Source organism: Protobothrops mucrosquamatus, unplaced genomic scaffold (genome assembly GCF_001527695.2).
Source record: "Protobothrops mucrosquamatus isolate PMUCROS unplaced genomic scaffold, P.Mucros_1.0 scaffold19, whole genome shotgun sequence".
Taxonomy (NCBI): domain Eukaryota; kingdom Metazoa; phylum Chordata; class Lepidosauria; order Squamata; family Viperidae; genus Protobothrops; species Protobothrops mucrosquamatus.
In genome coordinates, this window is record NW_015386404.1 from 636,428 (window position 1) to 657,807 (window position 21,380).

Sequence of the window (21,380 nt, forward strand, 5' to 3'; positions counted from 1 at the left end):
TGAGTTCCCCATCTATCCCCTCGTCCAAACCGTTGATGAAGACGAGGGGATAGATGGGGAACTCATCAAATTTGCAGTTATTCCACTGTTTCCAGCTCCTAACATCCTGAGCATCAGAAACTGTCTGCATGTGAGCATTAAAGTTTTGCAACAGGCAGTCTACCTTCCCCTTACAACTGCTCTCTGTTACACACTCATTCACGGGTAGAATCACCACTCGGAAGCCTGCTAACGTGGGTGCTGCAGCTGGACTTCTAAACAAGAAAAAATTAGTAACTGTTGGGAGTTGATGAGCGTTGCAGGTTGCTTCAATGCTCTGTCCTCAGAATGCCTCCCGAGCATGACAGTTGGACGCGCATGCAAAGCAAATACTTTAGGAAATTGGATTTGGTAGCAATTTCCATCCCACCGTTTCCCCCCCACACACACTTGCAAAATTAGCTTTTCTGCAGTCTCCTTATACAACCCCACTTTCTGCCCTGTTTGTTCAGCTCCTCTGCAGCTGTGACATAATGTTTTTGATAACCGGCACAGGAAGAATTTCGCTGGTGGCCATGCTGGGGAGGAAAATCTGTTTTGCGTTAACCACACACGCCACTTATTTATGGAGCAATCATTAGCCTGTGTGCAGCCAAAAAAAAAAATTTCCTTTTTTTCCCCCCATGGCTGGCACTGCCCCACCCAGGCTGTCCCTGGGTCTCTTCCAGTTGGGATCCACCGCTCATGTCCTTTGCTGAAAGCACCAGGGGAATCCACGAAGCGTGGAGCTGAATTCAGCGCCCTGAAGCCCAAGCTGGACAACATGCTTGGCACAAAATGTGTCCTGGCATTCCCAAAGAACATTTGGAAGGCAGCTTTGATCCCGAGGGCTGAAGAGTGCCTGCCAGTTGTCAGCATTTCAAGCCTCAGAAGCTGAGCCCGTTGAACATCGGCCTGAGCATTAGGTCTGCTTAGCAGGCTAAGTGGGGTAAAGCTTTGCAGATGGTACAAAGCCCGGTGGCTGAATTTGAGCTAGGCGCTGCGTCAGAACCCAGCAGAACATAGTACCTCTTAACACTTAATCTAATTGTCACCGATATGCTTCAAAGGCTTGCCTCTGTTTTCCCAAATGGACCTATGCCACCATAGCACTGTTGCGGTTTACTTTTCTGTATTGTCAGCATGTCTTGTGGCATTTTTATGGACAATTCTTGCAAATGGATTTATTTATTTTGCGTATGGCATATCATACAAGGACTAGCAATATATATTAACATTTCACCCAGATTAGTAAAACACAATAAAAAGATAAATGTTAAAAAGATCTATGTTCAAATATCAATGTCTAGGCTAGTGGTCCCCAACCTTTCTCACTTTATGGGCCAACTGGGGGGGAGAGGGGGGGGAGGAAATTGTTCCATGCACGTGGCAGATGATTGTGTGCATGCAGCTCCATTTGCATGAGTGGTGGGGACGCGCACACACGAGTCCCCACCATTTGTGTAAATGGAGCTGCACGCACACACTCGCCTGCCACTTGTGCAGCCCCATTCTGAACAGACTGCAGTCCAGTACCGGGTCACAGCCAAGGGGTTGGAGACCCCTGGTCTAGGCCATCTAACCATTGAAGCACAGCATTGTTTATATTAAAAAAAATCAGATACTGGGCCTGGTATATGCCTTCAGCTTACAGCCGGCCACGATGTGATCTACAGTTTGTGATCTACAGTTGCCCTGAGGGGACGATGCTGTGCCCCATTTATACAGAGAGTCCCGGCAGACACCACCTGAGGTGTGAAACCTATTGTCCATTGCTGATGTGGTAGTTGAAAGCCTGGCAGCTTTTTTCTGGGGCCGTTTTTATGTCTTCTCATGTCTGGACAAAATGCAGAGGGCAAATGAGAAACTAGTTTAACCTCCTTTTGCAAATCCCAAGTGAACCCAACTTTTCGGCTGTTGGTCTGATCTCCAAGCTTGGCAATTTGGCTGCAAACGTTTCGTCTCCAATCGGGGGTACATCCTCAGTGCACTTTGAATTGTGCTCGTCTGTCAGAGCACTGGCCTTTAAATACCTTTTTGTGTGATGTAAATAGGTGTGGGTGTTATTTGTCCGGATGTTTCTGAGTCATGGTCTGGTTTCGGGCTGTTTGATTGGCTGCTTATTGTTGCTGGGCCATAGTCTTTGGTGTTTAAGTACCCAACTTTCATGCTTGAGATTCTTGGTGCTGGGGACAGATTCACATGACCAAAGAGAGGGATAGGAAGTACTGTAGGCTGTGAGTGCTTTGCTAGTGATCTTTAAGCTAGGTTGAGTGAGATTATTGGCTGGTTGAAGAGGGATGGTTGCCATCTCTGGGGCATGGCGTGCATGCCCACAGAGAGGACTCTGAGTGCCGCCTCTGGCACGCATGCCATAGGTTCGCCACCACTGACCTATAACTTCTGGAGGCAAGCCGTTCCACTGCTTAATTGTCCTCACAGTTAGGAAGTTTCTCCTTAGTTCCAGGTTGCTTCTCTCCTTGATTAGTTTCCACCTGTTGCTTCTTGTTCTGCCTTCAGGTGCTTTAGAGAATAGGCTGACCCCCTCTTCTTTACAGCAGCCTCTCAAATATTGGACCACTATCATGTCACCCCCTAGTCCTGAAAGCATTCAAAATATTTGCAGAGATAATAAAAAAAGACATCACTACACGCATCAGTCCCAGTCTGCCAACAGTGACTTCTGCTGTCTGATTGACCTGCTCAAGCAGAAGCTAACAAGTCTAGTAAGAACCTCAGTTCCATGTGCAAAAACTACACAGACTCCCCACCCCTATCATTTCAGTTGGGAATCGTTGCTTTATTTTTCCAGGCATCTGGTTTCTCGCTGGACTCAAGGCAAAGTTGGAAAAACCAAAGCTTTCCATAAACATGCCTTTCTTAATCCACATTGGCTTCCGCATTTCTGGATTTGAACTCTTATCATCCCCTGAATTCTTGGCTGGAGATGATGAAGTTTTGGACTCCAGCACATCTGGAGAGCCCGGGGTTGAGGAAAATGTTTGTTCTGAGTGCTGTTCACCAGAGAAAACGTTTTTATTTTCTTTGTAGCCGTGGCTGTTCTTTGTCCTGCCGAAAGCCAGGGCTCTGTTTAAGGTGAAAAATCCAATAGTTTTTTTTTGTTTTTTTTTAAAGAAGATTTGGGAAATAGGTTACAAATCACCTTGTTGGCAGATGGACCATCACTTTATTTGCCTATGAGGCCCCAGGCCGGCCCCACGAACAAGTTCCACAATCAGTGTTTCTTCTGAAACCTACCAGGATCCTGCAGAAGCTTGACTGGATCAGAAGCAGAGGCAAAGATGGTTCCACAATGGCACAAAGCAAGTGGGTGCACAAAAAGTGGAGGAGACCAAAACTAATCCTCGAGATGTGTTAGCAAATTATGGTGCCTGGGCTGAGGGCTGGGGACTGTTGACATAAATTTTCCAGCATGTAGATTCTGCTTTCCAGGTCGACTCCTGATGAAAGCATGAGGGGTTTGCAAGATGGCAACTTTCAAGTTCAAATGCCTTTGAATAACAGAATAACAGAGTTGAAAGGGACCTTGGAGGTCTTCTAGTCCAACTCCCCTGCTCAAGGTAGGAGACCTTATACCAGTGGTGGTGAACCTATGGCATGGGTGCCAGAGGCGGCACTCAGAGCCCTCTCTGTGGGCATGCGCACCATGCCCCAGAGATGGCAACTGTCCCTCTTCAACCAGCCGCCCGCTAACTCACTGAGGTGCCACATGGCCGGATGCATCCCAGCACCCATGCACTCACTGGCCTCTGTGTGCAGGGGCCAATGGTGTCAGGCAGCAACCGCCCCGGCCCCTGACTCGCCTTGCCCTGTGACAATGGCACCCCTGCCTTGCCCACCGCCCCGAGCCTCCTGCCCACCGCCCCACCTGCCAGAGACCCCCTAGATCTCCCCCAACCCTGCCCGGCCCCCATAGGCGTCCCTCCCCACAAGCAACATCAAGCTGGCCACACCCACCCTGGCCACGCCCACCCAATCTGCCATGACCACCACAGCCACACCCACCCAGTGGGCCATGCCCACCTGGCACCCGGCGATAAATAAGTGGGTTTTGGGTTGCAGTTTGGGCACTCAGTCTCTAAAAGGTTCGCCATCACTGCCTTATACCATTTCAGACAAATGGCTGTCCAGTCTCTTCTTAAAAGCTTCCAGTGATGGAGCACCCACAGCTTCTGGTGGCAAGCTGTTCCACTGATTATAATTGTTCACATTGATGGGAAATTTCTCCTTAGTTCTAGGTTGGATGTCTCTTTAATGATCTTCTACCCTTTGTTTCTTATCCTGCCCTCAGGTGCTTTGGAGAATACCTTGACCCGCTCTTCTCTGTGACAGCTCTTGAAGTATGAGAAGGTCTCCCCTAAGCTTTCTTTTTTTAGACTAGCTATACCTAGTTCCCTCAATTCTCCATATACGGTTAGTCCCCTAATCATCTTTATTGCTCTTCTCTGCACTTTTTCCTGTCTTTCACAGTTCTGCCTTGCACACGTCTCTGCCTATCCATTTGGAGTGGAGTTTTGAAAGACCATCTGAGTCCAGTTCTGTGTAGGATCCAAGACATGTTCTTTTTTTTTTAACATGGCCATCGGTCTTACGTGGTATAGCACAGACCCCTTATACGAAAGGCAGTGAGGTTTAAATATTGTAAGCCAGGCAGTGCAGAATTAGAAAAGGTTCCTTTTAATCCTCCAAAGCCACTGGGGCTTTTTTGGAGCCAAACAAAATTCTCACAGACAATTAAGTCTTGCAAACGCAGCGAAGAAAAGTCCAGAGTAATGGAAAACAAATGTTTTCTAAAAGCGGCAGAGCTATTAAACTTAGTGGTTTGGATGCCTTTGCCTCACCACTTTGTTTGGAATGAAACAGGTGGAAAAGAAGGGGGTGCAGAACTGCCTTGGCAAGCCTATTTTTTCCTAATTGCAGAATGCAAATTAAGAGGCTCTAATATGTTTAGACATAAATATTTAAACATGGTGCTGCATATTTACAAGTGCCTGGCTGTCTCCAGCTTCAAATTCTAATGGATAACAAGATGTACATAGCATTTTCCAAAGGAGCAGAGAAAAATAACAGGCAATAGGGAAGACAGTCTAACAAAAACTAGCCTTATTCCTCCCTCCCCCCAATGCTCCCATATAGCTGTTGACCATCTTAAATCAAGGTTTTTCAACCTTGGCAACTTGAAGATGGGTGGACTTCAGCTCCCAGAGTTCGTCAGCCAGTGTTGATGGGTTGCAGGTTTTCGCTTTGGTAGGATTAGGATATTGTTTCCTGCTTGTTTATCTGGTGTTAATCCCTGCTCATTTGTGCATTGATGAGGATGTGTTGTGGTCTTTTTGTTTTCTTCTTAGCTTTTTGTTGGTGTGAAGATGTGGTTTAGTTTTTATGTGTCTACTGATGACTGATTTGTCTGAATGTCAAGCTTCCAAGAATTCTCTAGCCTCCTTGAGTTTGCTTACCCTCACCAGTGCTGGCAGGACAAGGTACTGAATCTAAACAGGGGACAAACCCCACATTGCCTTCCACTGTTGATGTCACTTGAGCCCTGGTGGCGCAGTGGTTAGAATGCAGCACTGCAGGCTACGTCTGCTGACTGCCAGCTGCCGGCAGTTTGGCAGTTCGAGTCTCACCAGCTCAAGGTTGACTCAGCCTTCCATCCTTCTGAGGTCGGTAAAATGAGGACCCAGGCTGTCTCTGTAAACTGCTTAGAGAGGACTGTAAAGCACTATGAAGCGGTATATACTGTAAGTCTAAGCACTATTGCTATTGTGTCTGTCTATCTATCTATCTATCTATCTATCTATCTATCTATCTATCTATCTACCTACCTACCTACCTACCTACCTACCTACCTATCTAATATCCCATTGCCAGGAGTTCAATCCTGACAGGGCTCAAGGTTGACTCAGCCTTCCATCCTTCTGAGGTCGATAAAATGAGGACCCAGATTATTGGGGACAATGTGTTGACTCTGTCAACCGCTGAGAGAGGGCTGCAAAACACCGTGAAGCAGTATATAAGTCTAAGTGCTATTGCTATTATCATCATCATTCTAGCCATTGTCTATCCACTGCAGGATGAAGGCCTCTTCCGCATGTTTCCAACCAATACAGTCTTGAGTTTCTTTTGCCAGTTGGGCCGACAATACTTGCTGATGTCGTCACTCTGTCTTGTTTTGGGTCTCTTGTGGTGGACACTTTTTAACAAGTTGTCAAGTTACCTAGTGCACTAATGAAATGTCTGCAAGCAAACAAGTAAGCTCAGAGAGTAGCAAAGACTCCCAAGATGCAACTTTTATTATTTATACCAGCCCTAGCCAATCTAGAAGTCATATACTCACCACCAAGACGCCACTGGCCAATGTCCCGGGACCCTTTTTAATCTCTTGTTGTCATTGACCACCAAGCCTGAACGTCCATCTTCCCAGGTCATTCATCATCAACAAGCCTCCCAGCTGAGCCACCGTTGGCATGTTTCCGTCGCATGTGTTCCTGGCTTGCTTTCTCCACAAGATACTTTTTGAAACCTGGCAATTTGGGAGGAGGAATAAACATCTGCCTTGCTTGTGTTGTGCTTGGCACCAGGTGGCTGGTTAAGGTTTCTGAGGAGCACATGTGCTGGACTGATGGCTTGGGTGGCTGGCGCAAAGAGGCTCTCGGAAGAGCTGTCTTTGTTTAATTATCATGTCAATGTGAATGTCTTCTCTCTCTCTCTCTCTCTCTCTCTCTCTCTCTCTCTCTCTCTCTCTCTCTCTCTCTCTGTGTGTGTGTGTGTGTGTGTGTCTGTCTGTCTGTCTTCTCCCTCCCTCCCTCTCTCTCTCTCTCTCTCTCTCTCTCTCTCTCTGTGTGTGTGTGTGTGTGTGTGTGTGTCTCTCTCTCTGTGTGTCTCTTTCTGTCTGTCCGTCTGTCTGTCTGTCTCTGTCTGTCTGTCTGTCTGTCTGTCTGTCTGTCTGTCTGTCTCTCTCTCTCTCTCTCTCTCTCTCTCTCTCTCTCATATGCTTGGATAAAGTCTGGGATTACAACACAGAGCTCAGTTTGCAAGGGGGGAAATTAACTTTGGTGAAGACAGCTCCAAAGCAATTGTCAGGCCGCAGAAAATTTATAGTGGGATTTGTTCATGCAGACTGATCCTGTCTTCACACATTGCTGGTCCATCACAGGAGCCCCACAGTGATGAGTCTGTTGGCAGAGGCTTTCTGGAGGGCATCACCATGGTGTTCTCACTAGCCAGGATTTGTCTGGAGGGGGCTGTGAAGCCAAAGTGCCTTTTGGATGACATACAGGAAGGGAGAAGATTATAGCTCACAGATTGAGGTCTCCGCAGGCACCAGCCACTGGCAAGAAAGCTGAGCAGGTCAGGCTTGGTTAGTGCTTGGATGCAGAACCACTTGGACTCTCCTGAGAGAGTCAGGAGGCCCACGCATCTCAGTCTCAGACCTTAGACCAGGCTGGGAAGTTACAGCCATCCATGGAGTAAGAGCAGTGTCAGAGCCTGTACTGTGAGGTTGTGATACAAACACCATCCCTTTTGTCCTTGGTTCAGAGAGTTGATGGAGAGCCTGGGTTGTAATGGCGCACTGCTCATTTTGTCTGTCAGTCAACTGTGGACACCCTGTTGCCAAGAACACTTCTAAGCCATCCAGAGTTATTAATTGAGATGGGTGCCTATAGAAATTGAATAAACAAACACAACTCAGAATACCTCAGGGTCTCTCTCCCTCCCTCCCTCTCTTCATTGTCATGGTGGCACCATGGTTAGAATGCAGTATTACAGACTAACTCTGCCCACAGCCAGGAGTTTGATCTTGACTGTCTCAAGGTTGCCTCAGCCTTCCCTCCTTCTGAGATCGGTAAACTGAGGACCCAGATTGTTGGGGACAACATGCTGACTCTATAAATCACTCACAAAGTGCTTAAAGCACTATGAAGCGGTATATAAGTCTAAGTGCTATTGCAATAATAATAATAATAATAATAATAATAATAATAATAATAATAATAATAATAATAATAATAATAATAATATAAGATAACAAAATACAAAGACCTACAAATAGAAATAGAAGGACTGTGGCAAAGGCAAGCAAGGGTAGTACCAATAGTAATAGGCGCGTTGGGTGCAATTCCCAAAACAACTGGAGCACCACTTGAACACCATCATAGGCATTGACAATTTTACCATTAGTCAATTGCAAAAGGTGGCCTTACTAGGAACCGCCTCCATCCTGCAACGATATCTGTAATAACACCAAACATCCACATCTGCCTATCCCAGGTCCTTGGTAAGGACTCGATAGCTAGACAAAATGCCAAATCCAGTCTGAACTTCTGGCTGACTGTGTGATGATCCATAATAATAATAATAGTAATAGTAATAGTAATAGTAATAGTAATAGTAATAGTAATAGTAATAGTAATAGTAATAGTAATAGTAATAATAATAATAATAATAATAATAATAATAATAATAATAATAATAATAATAATAGTAAAGACTGTGGCAAAAGCAAGCAAGGGTAGTACCAATAGTAATAGGTGCCTTGGGTGCAATCCCAAAACAACTGAAGCACCACTTGAACACCATCATAGGTATTGACAATTTCGCCATTAGTCAATTGCAAAAGGCGGCCTTACTAGGAACTGCCTCCATCCTGCGACGATATCTGTAATAACATCAAACATCCACATCTGCCTATCCCAGATCCTTGGGAAGGACTCGATAGATGGACAAAAATGCCAAATCCAGTCTGAACATCTGGCTGACTGTGCGATGATCCATAATAATAATAATAATAATAATAATAATAATAATAATAATAATAATAATAATAATAATAATAATAATAATAATAATAATAATAATAATAATAATAATAATAATAATAATAATAATAGAGTTGGAAGGGACCTTGGAGGTCTTCCAGTCCAACCCCTTGCTCAGGCAGGAAACCCTATACCATTTCAGATAAACGGTTGTCCAATTTCTTCTTAAAAACTTCCAGTGTTGGAGCATTCACATTGGTCTTCTAGTCCAACCCCCTGCCCAAGCAGGAGACCCTATACCTTATGGACAAATGGCTGGCCAATCTCTTCTTTGAAACCTCCAGTGATGGAGCACCCACAGCTTCTGGAGGCAGGTTGTTCCACTGATTAATTGTTCTCGCTGTCAGGAAATTTCTTCTTGGTTCTAGGTTGCTTCTCTCCTTGATTAATTTCCATCCATTGCTTCTTGCCCTGCCTATTGCTATTGCTATTGCTATTGCTATTGCTATTCTGAGGCCAAATTTCCAGTTGATGAACCATAATGCTGTACGACCAGATCAAAGGAGATTCTACCAAGGGCTGGATGACTTCAGTGTGATATACATCATCATCTGCTTTGTGAAGCACAGCCAGCATATCTGCTTTCTGGGATTGTGAAATGAGAATGGGCAAATCAGTCCACTTCATTTCCCCCCCCCTCTCCCCCTCCCCCAGTTTTTGAGGATTTATCCAGTATGGCTTTGTTCAACTTTTTGGCAGGGTGGGGTAGAGAATAAGAAAAAAAAACACCACATTGAAATCTGGTTGTAGTTTGGTTCATGTTTCTCCAAGGTCACAGATCTTTGTTTACGACTCTACTCGATGGATACCCTTTGGGCCAACAAGTTCCATCTCTTACGAGTGATCTCATGATCTCATCTTATAATCTCAGGATTATAAGCTTTTGTGAGGAAGCTTTTCTTTAGACTTTTAATATCTGGTCCTGGGGGGGTGATCTGCTAAAGTTTCCTCCCTGATGGCGTTCATGGGTTTTGGTTATTACTTATTTATTTAGTGTATTATGATGAGAACATGACAGGAGAGAAATAAATGTATATACACAACCCACATAATTATAAGTAAAAGTTCTATGGGGATATGGCAGTGGCCTCCTAACTGGGTGTCCAATTCTGCTATTCAAGTGATGACCTCTGCCGTTGCTTCGTGCAGATCTTCTAAGGAACCAGAGAATGTATATCGTGGGCAATCTTGCACAATATGTTTAATAGTTTGCATGTCAGCACAATCACAACAAGGGGAATCTTTCCAGTCTCACAGATACAGGGCAGAGGCACGTCTTCCAGTCATCATTTGAGTGTTGTATCTTATGATTTATGATGATTGTATTTTATGATTATGATTATGATTTATCACTTGTTGCTTGTATGTACACTGAGAGCTTATGCACCGGAGACAGATTCCTTGTGTGTCCAATCACATTTGGCCAATAAAGCTATTCTATTCTATTCTGTTCTGTTCTGTTCTCTATTCTATTCTACAATCTGTCTATTCTATTCTGTTCTGTTATGTTCTGTTCTATTCTAATATCTATTCTATTCTATTCTATTCTATTCTATTCTATTCTATTCTATTCTATTCTCTATTCTACTCTAGTCGTCGTCGTCATCATCATCATCATCATCATCATCATCATCATCATCATCATCATCACTATCCTAGTCATTGTGTATCCACTGCAGGATGAAGGCCTCTTCTGCATGTTTCCAACCAATATGGACCTGGGCTTTCTTTTGCCAATTGGTCCCGCCATACTTTCTGATGTCATCGCTCCATCTTGTTTTAAGTCTCTTTCATGGATGCTTTTTATCAAGTGGGACCCGTTCTATGGCTGTCTTGGTCCACCTGCCATCCATTCCTCTTGCTATGTGACCAGCCCATTCCCTTTTCAATGCTTTCACTCTTCTGATGGCCTCATATACTTTCGTTTGTTCTCTAATCCACGCGCAGGTCTTTCTATCTTGCCTTGTGATGCTGAGCATGTATCTTTGCGCCACTCGTAGCTTTGGTATCGATTGTGAAGTTATTTCTTCCAGTATCACACCTAATTCTGTTTGATTTCATCCCCATAGAGCAGGGCAGTTCAAAACCAGGTGATTTGATAGAGGGATCACTAATGGTCAGGCCACAGGAAGTTACCTCAGACTCTTCCTCTCTCCAGGCCTTCTTGGGGTTAAACTGGCTAGATGTTAACAGAAGGGCTGTTTTCCGAATTGACCTATGGTGGCACGTAGAGCCCTCTCTGTGAGCACGCATGCACGCCGTCGCCCCAGTCCTAGGCCTTCAACTGGATTTTATAAAACCTTTTCACTTTAGGCCTCCACTGCTGTGTGCAAAAAAAAAAAAGGTTCAATCAATCAATTTCAACTTCTTGCGGGGAAAAAAAAGATCTCGCAAAGTTGGAATTAATTGATTGAACTTTTTAGTCCCACCCAATCTGCCATTACCACCACAGCCACTCCTACCCAATGGGCTATGCCCACCTGGCACCCGACGATACAGAAGTGGATTTTGGGTTGCAGTTTGGGCACTCAGTCTCTAAAAGGTTCGCCATCACTGGCCTATGGGATTTCAATCTTGTGATGGACTATGAGTTGTGGTGAAGATGAGAAACTGGATCCATAATAGGCATCTCCTCATGGATTTATTTTTCTCCCAGGTGCGTGTTGACCCAGATGTTGCTGCAAACACAAATTCAATCTGTTTGATTTCAAAATATTCCCAGCTGACCAATTATGGTTACCTCTTTGGGTTTTTATTCTTGTTTTTCTTCATGTTTTTCTTTGTTCTTATAATTTGTGATGTTGTGATGTTTCTTTGGTGCTAAACAAGTAGTCCTTGACTTATGACTGCAATTGGGATTGGCATTTCCATCATAGGTCAGTGCACTCATAAAGCAAGTCATCACATCACCACACCCAATTTTATGACTATTCTTACCATGGTTATTAAGTGAATCACATGCTCATTAAGTTGATTTTCCAATTAACTTTGCTTGTTGGAAGTTGACTAGGAAGGTGCTAAATGACTGCAACCATCCTGAATTGCAATCTGGTTGCCCAGTGGCTGAATCGTAATCACGTGACCACAGGAGTGGTGCAATGGTCATAATTTTGAGGACGGGTCATAAATCACTTTTTCTGAGTCTGTCATAACTTTGAACCATTGTTAAACAAATAGTCATAAATCAAGGATTACCTGCATCCCATTCCCTGTTTGGGATCAGAGGAGATCATCAGTACAAGGAGTCCTTGATTTATGACCACAATTGAGTCTAACGTTTCTGTTGCTAAACGAGACATTTGTTAAGTGGGTTTCGCCCCATTTTACAGCCTTGCCACAGTTGTTAAGTGAATCACTGCATTTGCTCAGTTAGTAACCCGGTTGTTAAGTGAATCTGGCTTCCCACATTGACGCTGCTTGTCAGAGGGTTGCAAAAGGGGATCACGTGATTCTGGGACACGGCGACCGTCATAAAGATGAGTCGGTTGACAAGTGCCGAACTTTCAATTAGTGGATTGGTCTGAACATGTGAAAATAGGTCAGTTTGCCTTCACTTGAGAAGCAGAGCTGTGTTCGCCAGAATTTTAATGGCCAACGAAGCTATGGAAAACAATGTCTGCAGATAGGAAAAGAGAGGAGGTTTTTAGGTTTTGCTTTCTGCTTAAAAAGGAGGGGGAGGGAAGAAGGATGGAAAGTCAGATGAAGAAAGTCTATTGTGAGTCAACTCTCTAAAAGTCCAGCCTGGAGTTTTACAGCTTCAGAATAACAGAATAACAGAGTTGGAAGGGACCTGGGAGGTCTTCTAGTCCAACCCCCTGCTCAGGCAAGAGACCCTATACCAGTGATGGCGAACCTTTTAGAGACCGAGTGCCCCAAAACCACCCCTGCCCTCGCTCCGCCTCCCATCCTGCCTGCTCTGCCCCTGCCCGCCCCCTGCCCTGCCTGCCCGCAGGACCATGCACCACCTCCATGGCTCGCCGCAGCAGATCACGCAGGCAGCCCTGCAGCGCCATGGCAGCCACGCCCTCCGCCCATACCCCACAGCATCATCTACACGCTATGAGGCACGAGGGCGGAGTCTTGTCCCTGCTGCCTGGCTATGTCCTTGGCTGCGCTGCTCCATGCAGGCCGTGCCCGGGAGTGACTCTCCTCCAGGGGGGCTGCTGGTGAGGGGGCCACGGGGGCAGGCGGGGCTGGGGTGACAGCGCGTGTGCCCATACAGAGGGCTCCGAGTGCCGCCTCTGACATGCGTGCCATAGGTTTGCCACCACTGCCCTATACCATTTTAGACAAATGGTTGCCCAGTCTCTTCTTAAGAGCCTCCAGTGATGGAGCACTCACAACTCCTGGAGGCAAGCTGTTCCACTGGTTAATTGTCCTCACTGCTAGGAAATTTCTCCTTAATTCCAGGTTGCTTCTCTCCTTGATTAGTTTCCATCCACCCTTTCTTATCTCTCCTTCTGGTCCTTTGGAAAATAGGTTTGACCTTTGTGGCAGCTATTGTGTCACCCCTAGGTCTTCTTTTCTCTAGACTAGCCAGAGTCTTAGTTTAATCATCTGCATTTATTTTCCAAAATCTCAACCTCTTTTTTGTAATGTGATGACCAAAACTGGATGCAATAGTGTGGTCCTCCTAAGGCTTTATAAAGCGGCACTAATACATTATACTCCTTCCACATCTCCGGCTGGGGAAAAAAACAGCCATGTTCAGTTCCTTTTTTGATTCTCCGCTGCAGTCTTTTAAAAACATTTCTGTTCACATGGCAAAGACGTGTATGTGCATGGAGACATAGAAGCACTGCTCTGGGCTGCTGGTAGTTTTTTACATGCCCACAGAATTATGACTTGCGTTTGTACAGCTGAGTCTTTATTACTGCTCATAATTATCCTGGCTGAGATAGAACAGGTAAAATGATTTTTACAGCCCCGATAAGGGCTCTTTCAAAACCATCAGGGGAAACGCAGCATATATCTGATCCATCCTGGCCTCATTTAAATAGGGCCATTATGTTTGTTAGGACCACAAAGAGAGGGCCGTGTGGGATGCCCAGGCACTGCCGTGTAATAATTCTACTAAAAGCAAATATTTTGAAAGCGGAGCTCCCGTCCCCATCGCTGGTGACTCTGCAGAGCAAATCTAATTGGAGAAGGACAAGCTACACAAGAGGGGCATTCCCCTTTCAGCAGTGCATGAAACAGGATATGTTTTTATAGCCTGAACGTAAATAAGTTTAGATGGAAATAAATTGAGGATCTCAGATAAGGTAGAGAAAGGCTGATGGCTTACACATAGGAGGAAATCAACTGGGAGATGGGGGCGTTTTCAGATGCATTTAAATAGCTGGATACAAACCTAGATGTTACGTACATCCATGGGGGGGGGTCAGCAATGGCACCACCAGGGCAAACAACACCATCCACTTTTTTTACATCCTGCAATGCGTATTTAAGTGGTACCAATAGAAGAGAATACAGCATTTGCAGGTCAGGGCTGAACTTTGATGCACTCTGATCTTGGCTGTTTTCTTGCAGATGTTTCATGACCCAACTAGAGAACATCATCAGTATTAGAAGGGAGTAGGGTTTGTGGAGAGGAGGAGGAGGAGGAGGAGGAGGAGGACTCTCTGATCTTGATGGAAACCATAGACAAGAGTCTTCCAGAATCCAAATTATGCTGTCACCCTACTTATCGTTCTTCTGAATGACTAGTTTTATTGGAAAATAAGTATGGATTTGCATCACAGGTATCTCAATTGACCTAGCACATAGGAGCTTACTGTATTTTTCCAATTTGTTTCATGTTCATTAAAAAAAAAATCCTTTCCAGATTATATATTTGAACAGAAGTTTTAATGCCAGCCTAAATTTGCATTTTCTTCAGTGCTATCTGATAGGCATTCAGCCAGTCATTATTTCACACCTGTCAGGACATTGTGACATTATTGGCAAGCGATGCAAATCAAAACATTTGCACTCAATGAAGTCATGGTGCACATGGTTGGCAATGCATTGCAAAGAGTTTGAGACAATTTACAACTGGCTTTTTAACCCATTAGTTCTGTTTCAATATCTCTATTTCTTCAAGTGTTCTTTTTTGAGGTGTGGGGTTCATATTATAGCCCTAAACTACAGGTTCCTTAGTTGTGTAGTGGACTCTATAGCTAAAGTGGGAGTAGAGTTAAGAGATTAGCCATCCTGGAATTCTTACAGGAGAGCTTATCTGATTGTTCTCGAGAAAGCATGGTTAATCTGGTGAGATTCTTGTAAATAGGCGAGTAGCAATGAAGATACTTCTCTTGTCAATTCACAGTGTCATTCTGGTGCCTTGTACCTGACCATTGTGATTCACTGAATATGCGAATGTGGCCACATTTTCACATAATGCCTAACCATTCATCATGGTTTTACAAATGTAGAGAACCTCAGAAATGACTTTGGAGAAGAATGCAACAGTTAGCAAAACATGAATTATGACCCTCCCTCTCCCACCCCCTCTCTGTCTCCCTCCCTCTCTCTCTCCCCAATGCCCAATGCAAGGTTGCTTGTGACACTATAGGACAGTGGTGGCAAACCTATGGCACGCGTGCCAGAGGCGGCATGCAGAGCCCTCTCTGTGGGCACTCGTGCCGTCGCCCCAGCCCCACCTCCCCCTGCGGCCCCCTCCTCACCAGCAGCCTCCCCGTAGGAGAGTCGCCCCCGGGCATGGCCCATGTGGTGTAAGCACAGCCAAGGACATGGCAGCCAGGCAGCAGGGACAAGACTCCACCCTCGCACTCCGTCACACGCAGATGATGATGCGGGGCGCGGGTGGAGGGCGTGGCCACCATGGCACTGTAGGGCCACCTGGGCAATCTGCGGTGGGCCATGGAGGCGGTAGGTGGCTCTGCAGACGAGCAGGGCGGGGGACGGGACGGTTTTGGGGCACTCGGTGTCTAAAAGGTTCGCCATCACTGCTATAGGAGGAGGTAGCATTGTGTGTGTGTGTGTGTGCACGTGCAAGCTTGGGCTTCTGAAGTTAATGGAGGGGTAGAAGTTGAATACCTAAATAAATAGGATGCAATTCATGCTAGTTCACAGATTTATTTGGCTGGACAATTCACCACCTGAAAGCAGTGGATGAGAACAGTTTACAGTGTTCATTACTGTTCCCCTGTCAAGGACATGTATCCTTGCATATTTAGTTGTCATATTTTTTCCATCCTGTATTCCTCTTGCTGTAATTCTTTAGTTTTTAAATCTTAGCCCATGTGAATGTTCTATAAGTGGAAGGTTGGTGTCAAAATCAACATAAAGAATAGATTGTTTTATTTCTTTTGTTTTTAATTTTGATTTTTTTAAAAAATAGTTATACACCTAGTATTTTTATCTGGGGATGGGCCATGACATTTAATACATCTGATGAATGATTGCCTAAAATGTATCCATAGTTACAAACCAATAAGAGTATTGCCAACCTCAAATTTACATAAAAATTCTTATTCCAATGCTAGGACTGGACATTTTAGAAAATGGGAGTGTGTGAAGAGGTTACTCTTTTGATTTCATTCTTTCAGATGTATATCTTAGAGAAATGCACTGTAAACTAGGATGGAATGACTAAGGAATGTTAAAAGTTACTTCTGTTTTCATAAACAAGCAATAAAGTAGAATAACTTTCTATTTTATAATCTTTGAAGAAAACCACCAAGCCATGGGACTATGCAATTACTATTATTTATCATGAAAAATGAAAAAAAAAATTGAAATTGCTCTCATCTAATCCCTCTCTCTTCTTTCTCTCTCTCTCTCTCCCTCTCCCTCCCTCCATCTGGCTCAGCTCTGGCGAAGCAAGAAAGGCTTATGAAACCTGAACTGAACATCAAACGTGATTATATTATAGTGGAAGCTGGAGATTCGTTCAGTATAACTTGCAGGTAAATTCCAAACTAAGTGGGAATTTAGATTTCCAGGGGATGTTGTCCTGAAATATTGCAGGAATTGAGTATGGCTAATCTAGAGAAAAGAAGGACTGGGGGTAGCATGATAGCAGTCTTCCAATATTTGAGGGGCTGCCACAAAGAAGAGGGAGTCAACCTATTCTGTAAAGCACCAGAAGGCAAGACAAGAAACAATGGATGAAAACTAATCAAGGAGAGAATCCAACCTAGAACTAAGGAGAAATTTCCTGACAGTGAGAGCAATTAACCAGTGGAACAGCTTGCCTTCAAAAGTTGTGGGTGCTCCATCACTGGAGGCTTTTAAGAAGAGATTGGACAATCTCTTGTCTAAAAATGGTATAGGGTTTCCTGCCTGAGCAGGGGGTTGGACTAGAAGACCTCCAAGGTACCTTCCAACTCTGTTATTCTGAAATACCTTCTAGAATCTGACACATAAGGAAGCAGCCTAAAAATCACAACTTGGGCCAGAGAGAAAAATAAACATAGTTCCAGGCAGAGATGCTAAAACAGCCCATGAAGAATGCCTGGGCAGGGTAGGCGATTTGCAAGAACTTCAGAAACAGACTTTGGAATAGGATAGTTACAACATTGTGAAAACCAGTTTGGTATGGAGATGAAGACATCATGCTAGAAATCGTAAGCCATGAGTTCTAGTCCTATCTTAGCCAAAGCTGGCAGGGTGATCCTGGGCCAGTCATTCTCTCTCAGCCCTGGGAAGAAGCCAATGGCAAACTGCATAATTCATTGAACAGTTGCAGTGATCCATTTAACAACTTTGGAGAGAAGAGGTTTTAAAATCAGCAACTTCCTTGCTTAACAACAGAAATTCTAGTCCCACTTGTTGTCCTAAGTCAGGGGTCTGCAACCTTGACAACTTTAAGACTTGAGGACTTCAGCTATGCTGGCTGAGGAATTCTGGGAGCTGAAGTCCACAAGTCTTAAAGTTGTCAAGGTTGCAGACCCCTGTCCTAAGTCAAGAACTACCTGTATTTCTTTTCCTGTAGTGTCATCCAGTATTGCATAGCAACATTGTTGGCAACATCAAACAAGCCAACTTGTTGCAATACAGTGGAAAGTAATAATAATTTCTCTCTAGAGTTAGCAGTGCAGAGAGGTATCCAATGTAGGGACAGTCAAAAAAAAGGTCAGGATGGCAGGCTCCTACAATTCAAGCCTTGCGATGCATGTAGAAACTGGGCAGGGTGTTTCATGGGGTCTAGGACAACTTGCCATGGACAAGTTTGGTCATCGTATCACAAAAAAGATGTTGAGAGTTTAGAAAAAAATCAGAGAAGAGCAACTAAGATGATCCAAAGCCTGGAGACTAAAACATACAAAGAATGGCTACAGGACTTGGGTTTGGCTAGTCCAGGGGTAGGCAACCTTGGCTCTTTTATGACTGGTGGACTTCAACTCCCAGAATTCCTGAGTCAGCCATGCTGGTTCAGGAATTCTGGATATTGAAGTCCACCAGTCATAAAAGAGCCAAGGTTGCCTACCCCTCGGCTAGTCTAAAAAAAAGAAGGACCAGGGGCAACAGGGTAGCAGTATTCCAGTATCTGAGGGGCTTCCACAAAGAAGAGGGGGTCAAATTATTCTCCAAAGCACCAGAGGGAAGGACAAGAAACAATGGTTGGAAACTGACCAAAGAGAGAAGCAACCTGGAATTAAGGAGAAACTTCCTGACAGTGAGGACAATTAACCAGTGGACTAGCTTGTCTTCAGAAATCGTGGGCATTCCATCACTGGAGATTTTTAAGAAGGGACTGGACAATCACTTGTCTGAGGTGGCATAGGTTCTCCTGCTTGAGCGGGGGGCTGGACTAGAAGACCTCCAAGGTCCCTTCCAGCTCTTCTCTATTCTAACTCGCTGTGGGACAAGAGTTACACTAATATTGAAGAAATGGTAGGATATAATCATTAAAGAAAGGACGCCAAAGAAGGAACAACAATGGGAAGGGGAATGACAAAATTGAAATAATGTTTTAATTATTTTAAATAAATTGTTGAATTGTCCTGTGGCAAATTGCCTGTGGCAAGATGGCTGTGGCAAGTTGTCCCATTCTGTTCTGCATGGTGATAGCCACCATCCTGGCTTTTATGACACACACACATACCCCAACACCCTACAAGTGCATTGTTATTGCTGTGGTTATCTTTCCCAATGGCCAGTTGCATTTCAGAAAAGAAATACAGCACTTGCCCACTTTAATCTCCCAGAACCTTTGAACAAGTTAATTTATCTCCCGAAGCAGCTTCAGAAGTTGCTGACCTGTGACAGCCTTGCTGAAAGAAGACAAGATTGCAGGATTTAGTGGCAGCAAAAAAAGGTGGTTTACGGGATCTTCTTCAATATGAAAGAACTTATGATAGTGGGTAATACAATTATGCAACTGGATGCCAGATAAATCGATTTTGCAATCAACTTGAGTCACAAGTGTTTTGTGAACTCTTTATATTGAAAATTCAGTGAAAGAGCATCAGCAGGTAGTATCCAGCCCAATCTTGGCCAATTGTTGTTGTTGTTGGAAAGAGGAAGGAGGAGGGAAGAAGGGGAGGAGGAGGAGAAGGAGGAGGAGGAGGAGAAGGAGAAGGACAATTATTATTCATGGTCAGAACCAAGATAGAAAAAGTCCTGCTCTCAAGGACAGTATCTCCTCTTAAATTCAAAGTATGGAATGAATTGAACTTTTGCACTTGTATGGTCAGAACTAACACAATTGGATAACTTAGTGATTAGAATTACAAAGTCAGAGGAGGATAGCCAGGGGAGACTAAAAATGGCTCCTAACTGGTCAGCAGAAGAGCTCTTAGTATCAGTGTCACTTGATGGACCACAGAAGAGGGATAGGAGGAAGGAGAGAACTAAAGTACTCTCTAGGGCAGGGGTCCCCAACCTTGGCAACTTTAAGACCTGTGGACTTCAACTCTCAGAATTCCCCAGCCAGCCATGTTGACAGCATTCTCTTTTCCAGCATGAGGTCTTCTTCTGCGCATGTTGAAGGACATAGTATGTACCATAGCATGGGTGAGATGGGTTGTTCTTCTCCATATTCACAGGGTCTTTTCTATAGGAATGTCACATTTTCTTAGATTGTCCTTTGTAGTCTACTTAATGATTTCCACATAGGCCAAGGATGTTCTTGACCAGGCAGCAAAAAGCGACGTGGTTGTGCCCAGTTGCCTGGCAGCATCTTACGTTATGCCTGAAACTGATGGAACGGTACTTTCTCTTGCCAGGGGCTCAGCGCATGGATTGACCTGGCAAGCTGGAGATGAACAGATCACCCACAGCAAGCGATGGCATGTTCACAAGCAGAAGTGTTCAGACAAGCCATGGCATTCCTGCAGCACCATTGGTATTAACCGAGCTGTGGCCAACGACACTGGCTATTTCACCTGCTTTTATGACCAACCCCCCTTCACGGAGGAACTGAAAGCCAAGTTATATGTCTTCGTTAAAGGTAAGGCTGATTGATTCATTGATTCTGGTACTAGAGGAAAGATGAGAAGGAGGCAGAGGAGAAAGGGAAAAAATGAATGGGAACCAAGGTGATTTGGAGAAATTTCCTGACAGGGAGAACAATTAATCAGTGGAATGGCTTGCCTCCAGAGGTTGTGGGTACTCCATCACTGAAGGTTTTGGAGAGTCATTTATCTGGAATGGTATAGGGTTTCCTGCTTGAGCAGGGTGTTGGACTACAAGACCTCCAAGATCCCTTGATCTCTGTTATTCTGTATTCTGTAATCCAGATCTCAATTTGGGTGGCAATGCCATGGCAAGAACAATTTCCATGAGGCTCCTGTTGTTGGCTTTATAGTACAGATTTTCTGTCACTTATACATTGGTGGTGCCAACATGTCTCTACAAAATCTCCAAAGTCCCTTCAACCCTTATTCTGTGTTCCATGAAAAAGAAAAATCAGAAGAGGTATGGAGCTTGGTGTGATATATAATCAATCCTATCAATAGCAAAATCAAGGGCAGAGACATCTGGGTGGGAAAAAAACGAATATGGCAGCTGCATAGAAGTCCCATGCCTTTTTGATATGCATCTCATGTAAAGAAGAGGTCAGGGCTTCAATTAGACCAAGGGTAGGCAACCTCGGCTCTTTTATGACTCATGGACTTCAACTCCCAGAATTCCTGAGTCAGCTATGCTATGCTGACTCAGGAATTCTGGGAGTTGAAGTCCATGAGTCATAAAAGAGCTGAGGTTGCCTACCCCTGAATTAGACCATTGTCACTTGAATGCTTGTGTCCCCCCCTCCCTCCCTCCATACCCTTGGTCAATGGCAAAGGCTGTGAAAGTTGAAATCCAAAGTATCAGAGTTCCAAACCACAAAGAACAAACAACCTTGTATACCGCTTCATAGTGTTTTACAGTCCTCTCTAAGTGGTTTACAGCAGAGGTCCCCAACCTTTCGGGCACCAGGGACCAGTTCCATGGGGAGAGGTTTTTCCAGAGACCAGAGGGGGGCTGGTTTTATATGCTGCCTGCATCCCGCGGATGGGGCTTTGCTTGTTTGTGCGGACCAGTTGCTGGCATGCTGTGGCCCGGTACTGGTCCACAGACTGGAGGTTG

The 21,380-nt window shown here is 44.6% G+C and overlaps 1 protein-coding gene across 1 annotated transcript in view; it reads left to right on the forward strand.

Annotated features, from left to right (window-relative positions):
- LOC107282917 (vascular endothelial growth factor receptor kdr-like) overlaps positions 1-21,380 on the forward strand; it is a 184,503-nt gene that overhangs the window by 37,361 nt on the left and 125,762 nt on the right. The window contains exons 2-3 of the mRNA XM_029283103.1: positions 16,675-16,771; positions 20,036-20,259. Coding sequence (XP_029138936.1) covers positions 16,675-16,771; positions 20,036-20,259 — 321 coding nt within the window. The remainder of the gene's footprint in view (positions 1-16,674; positions 16,772-20,035; positions 20,260-21,380) is intronic.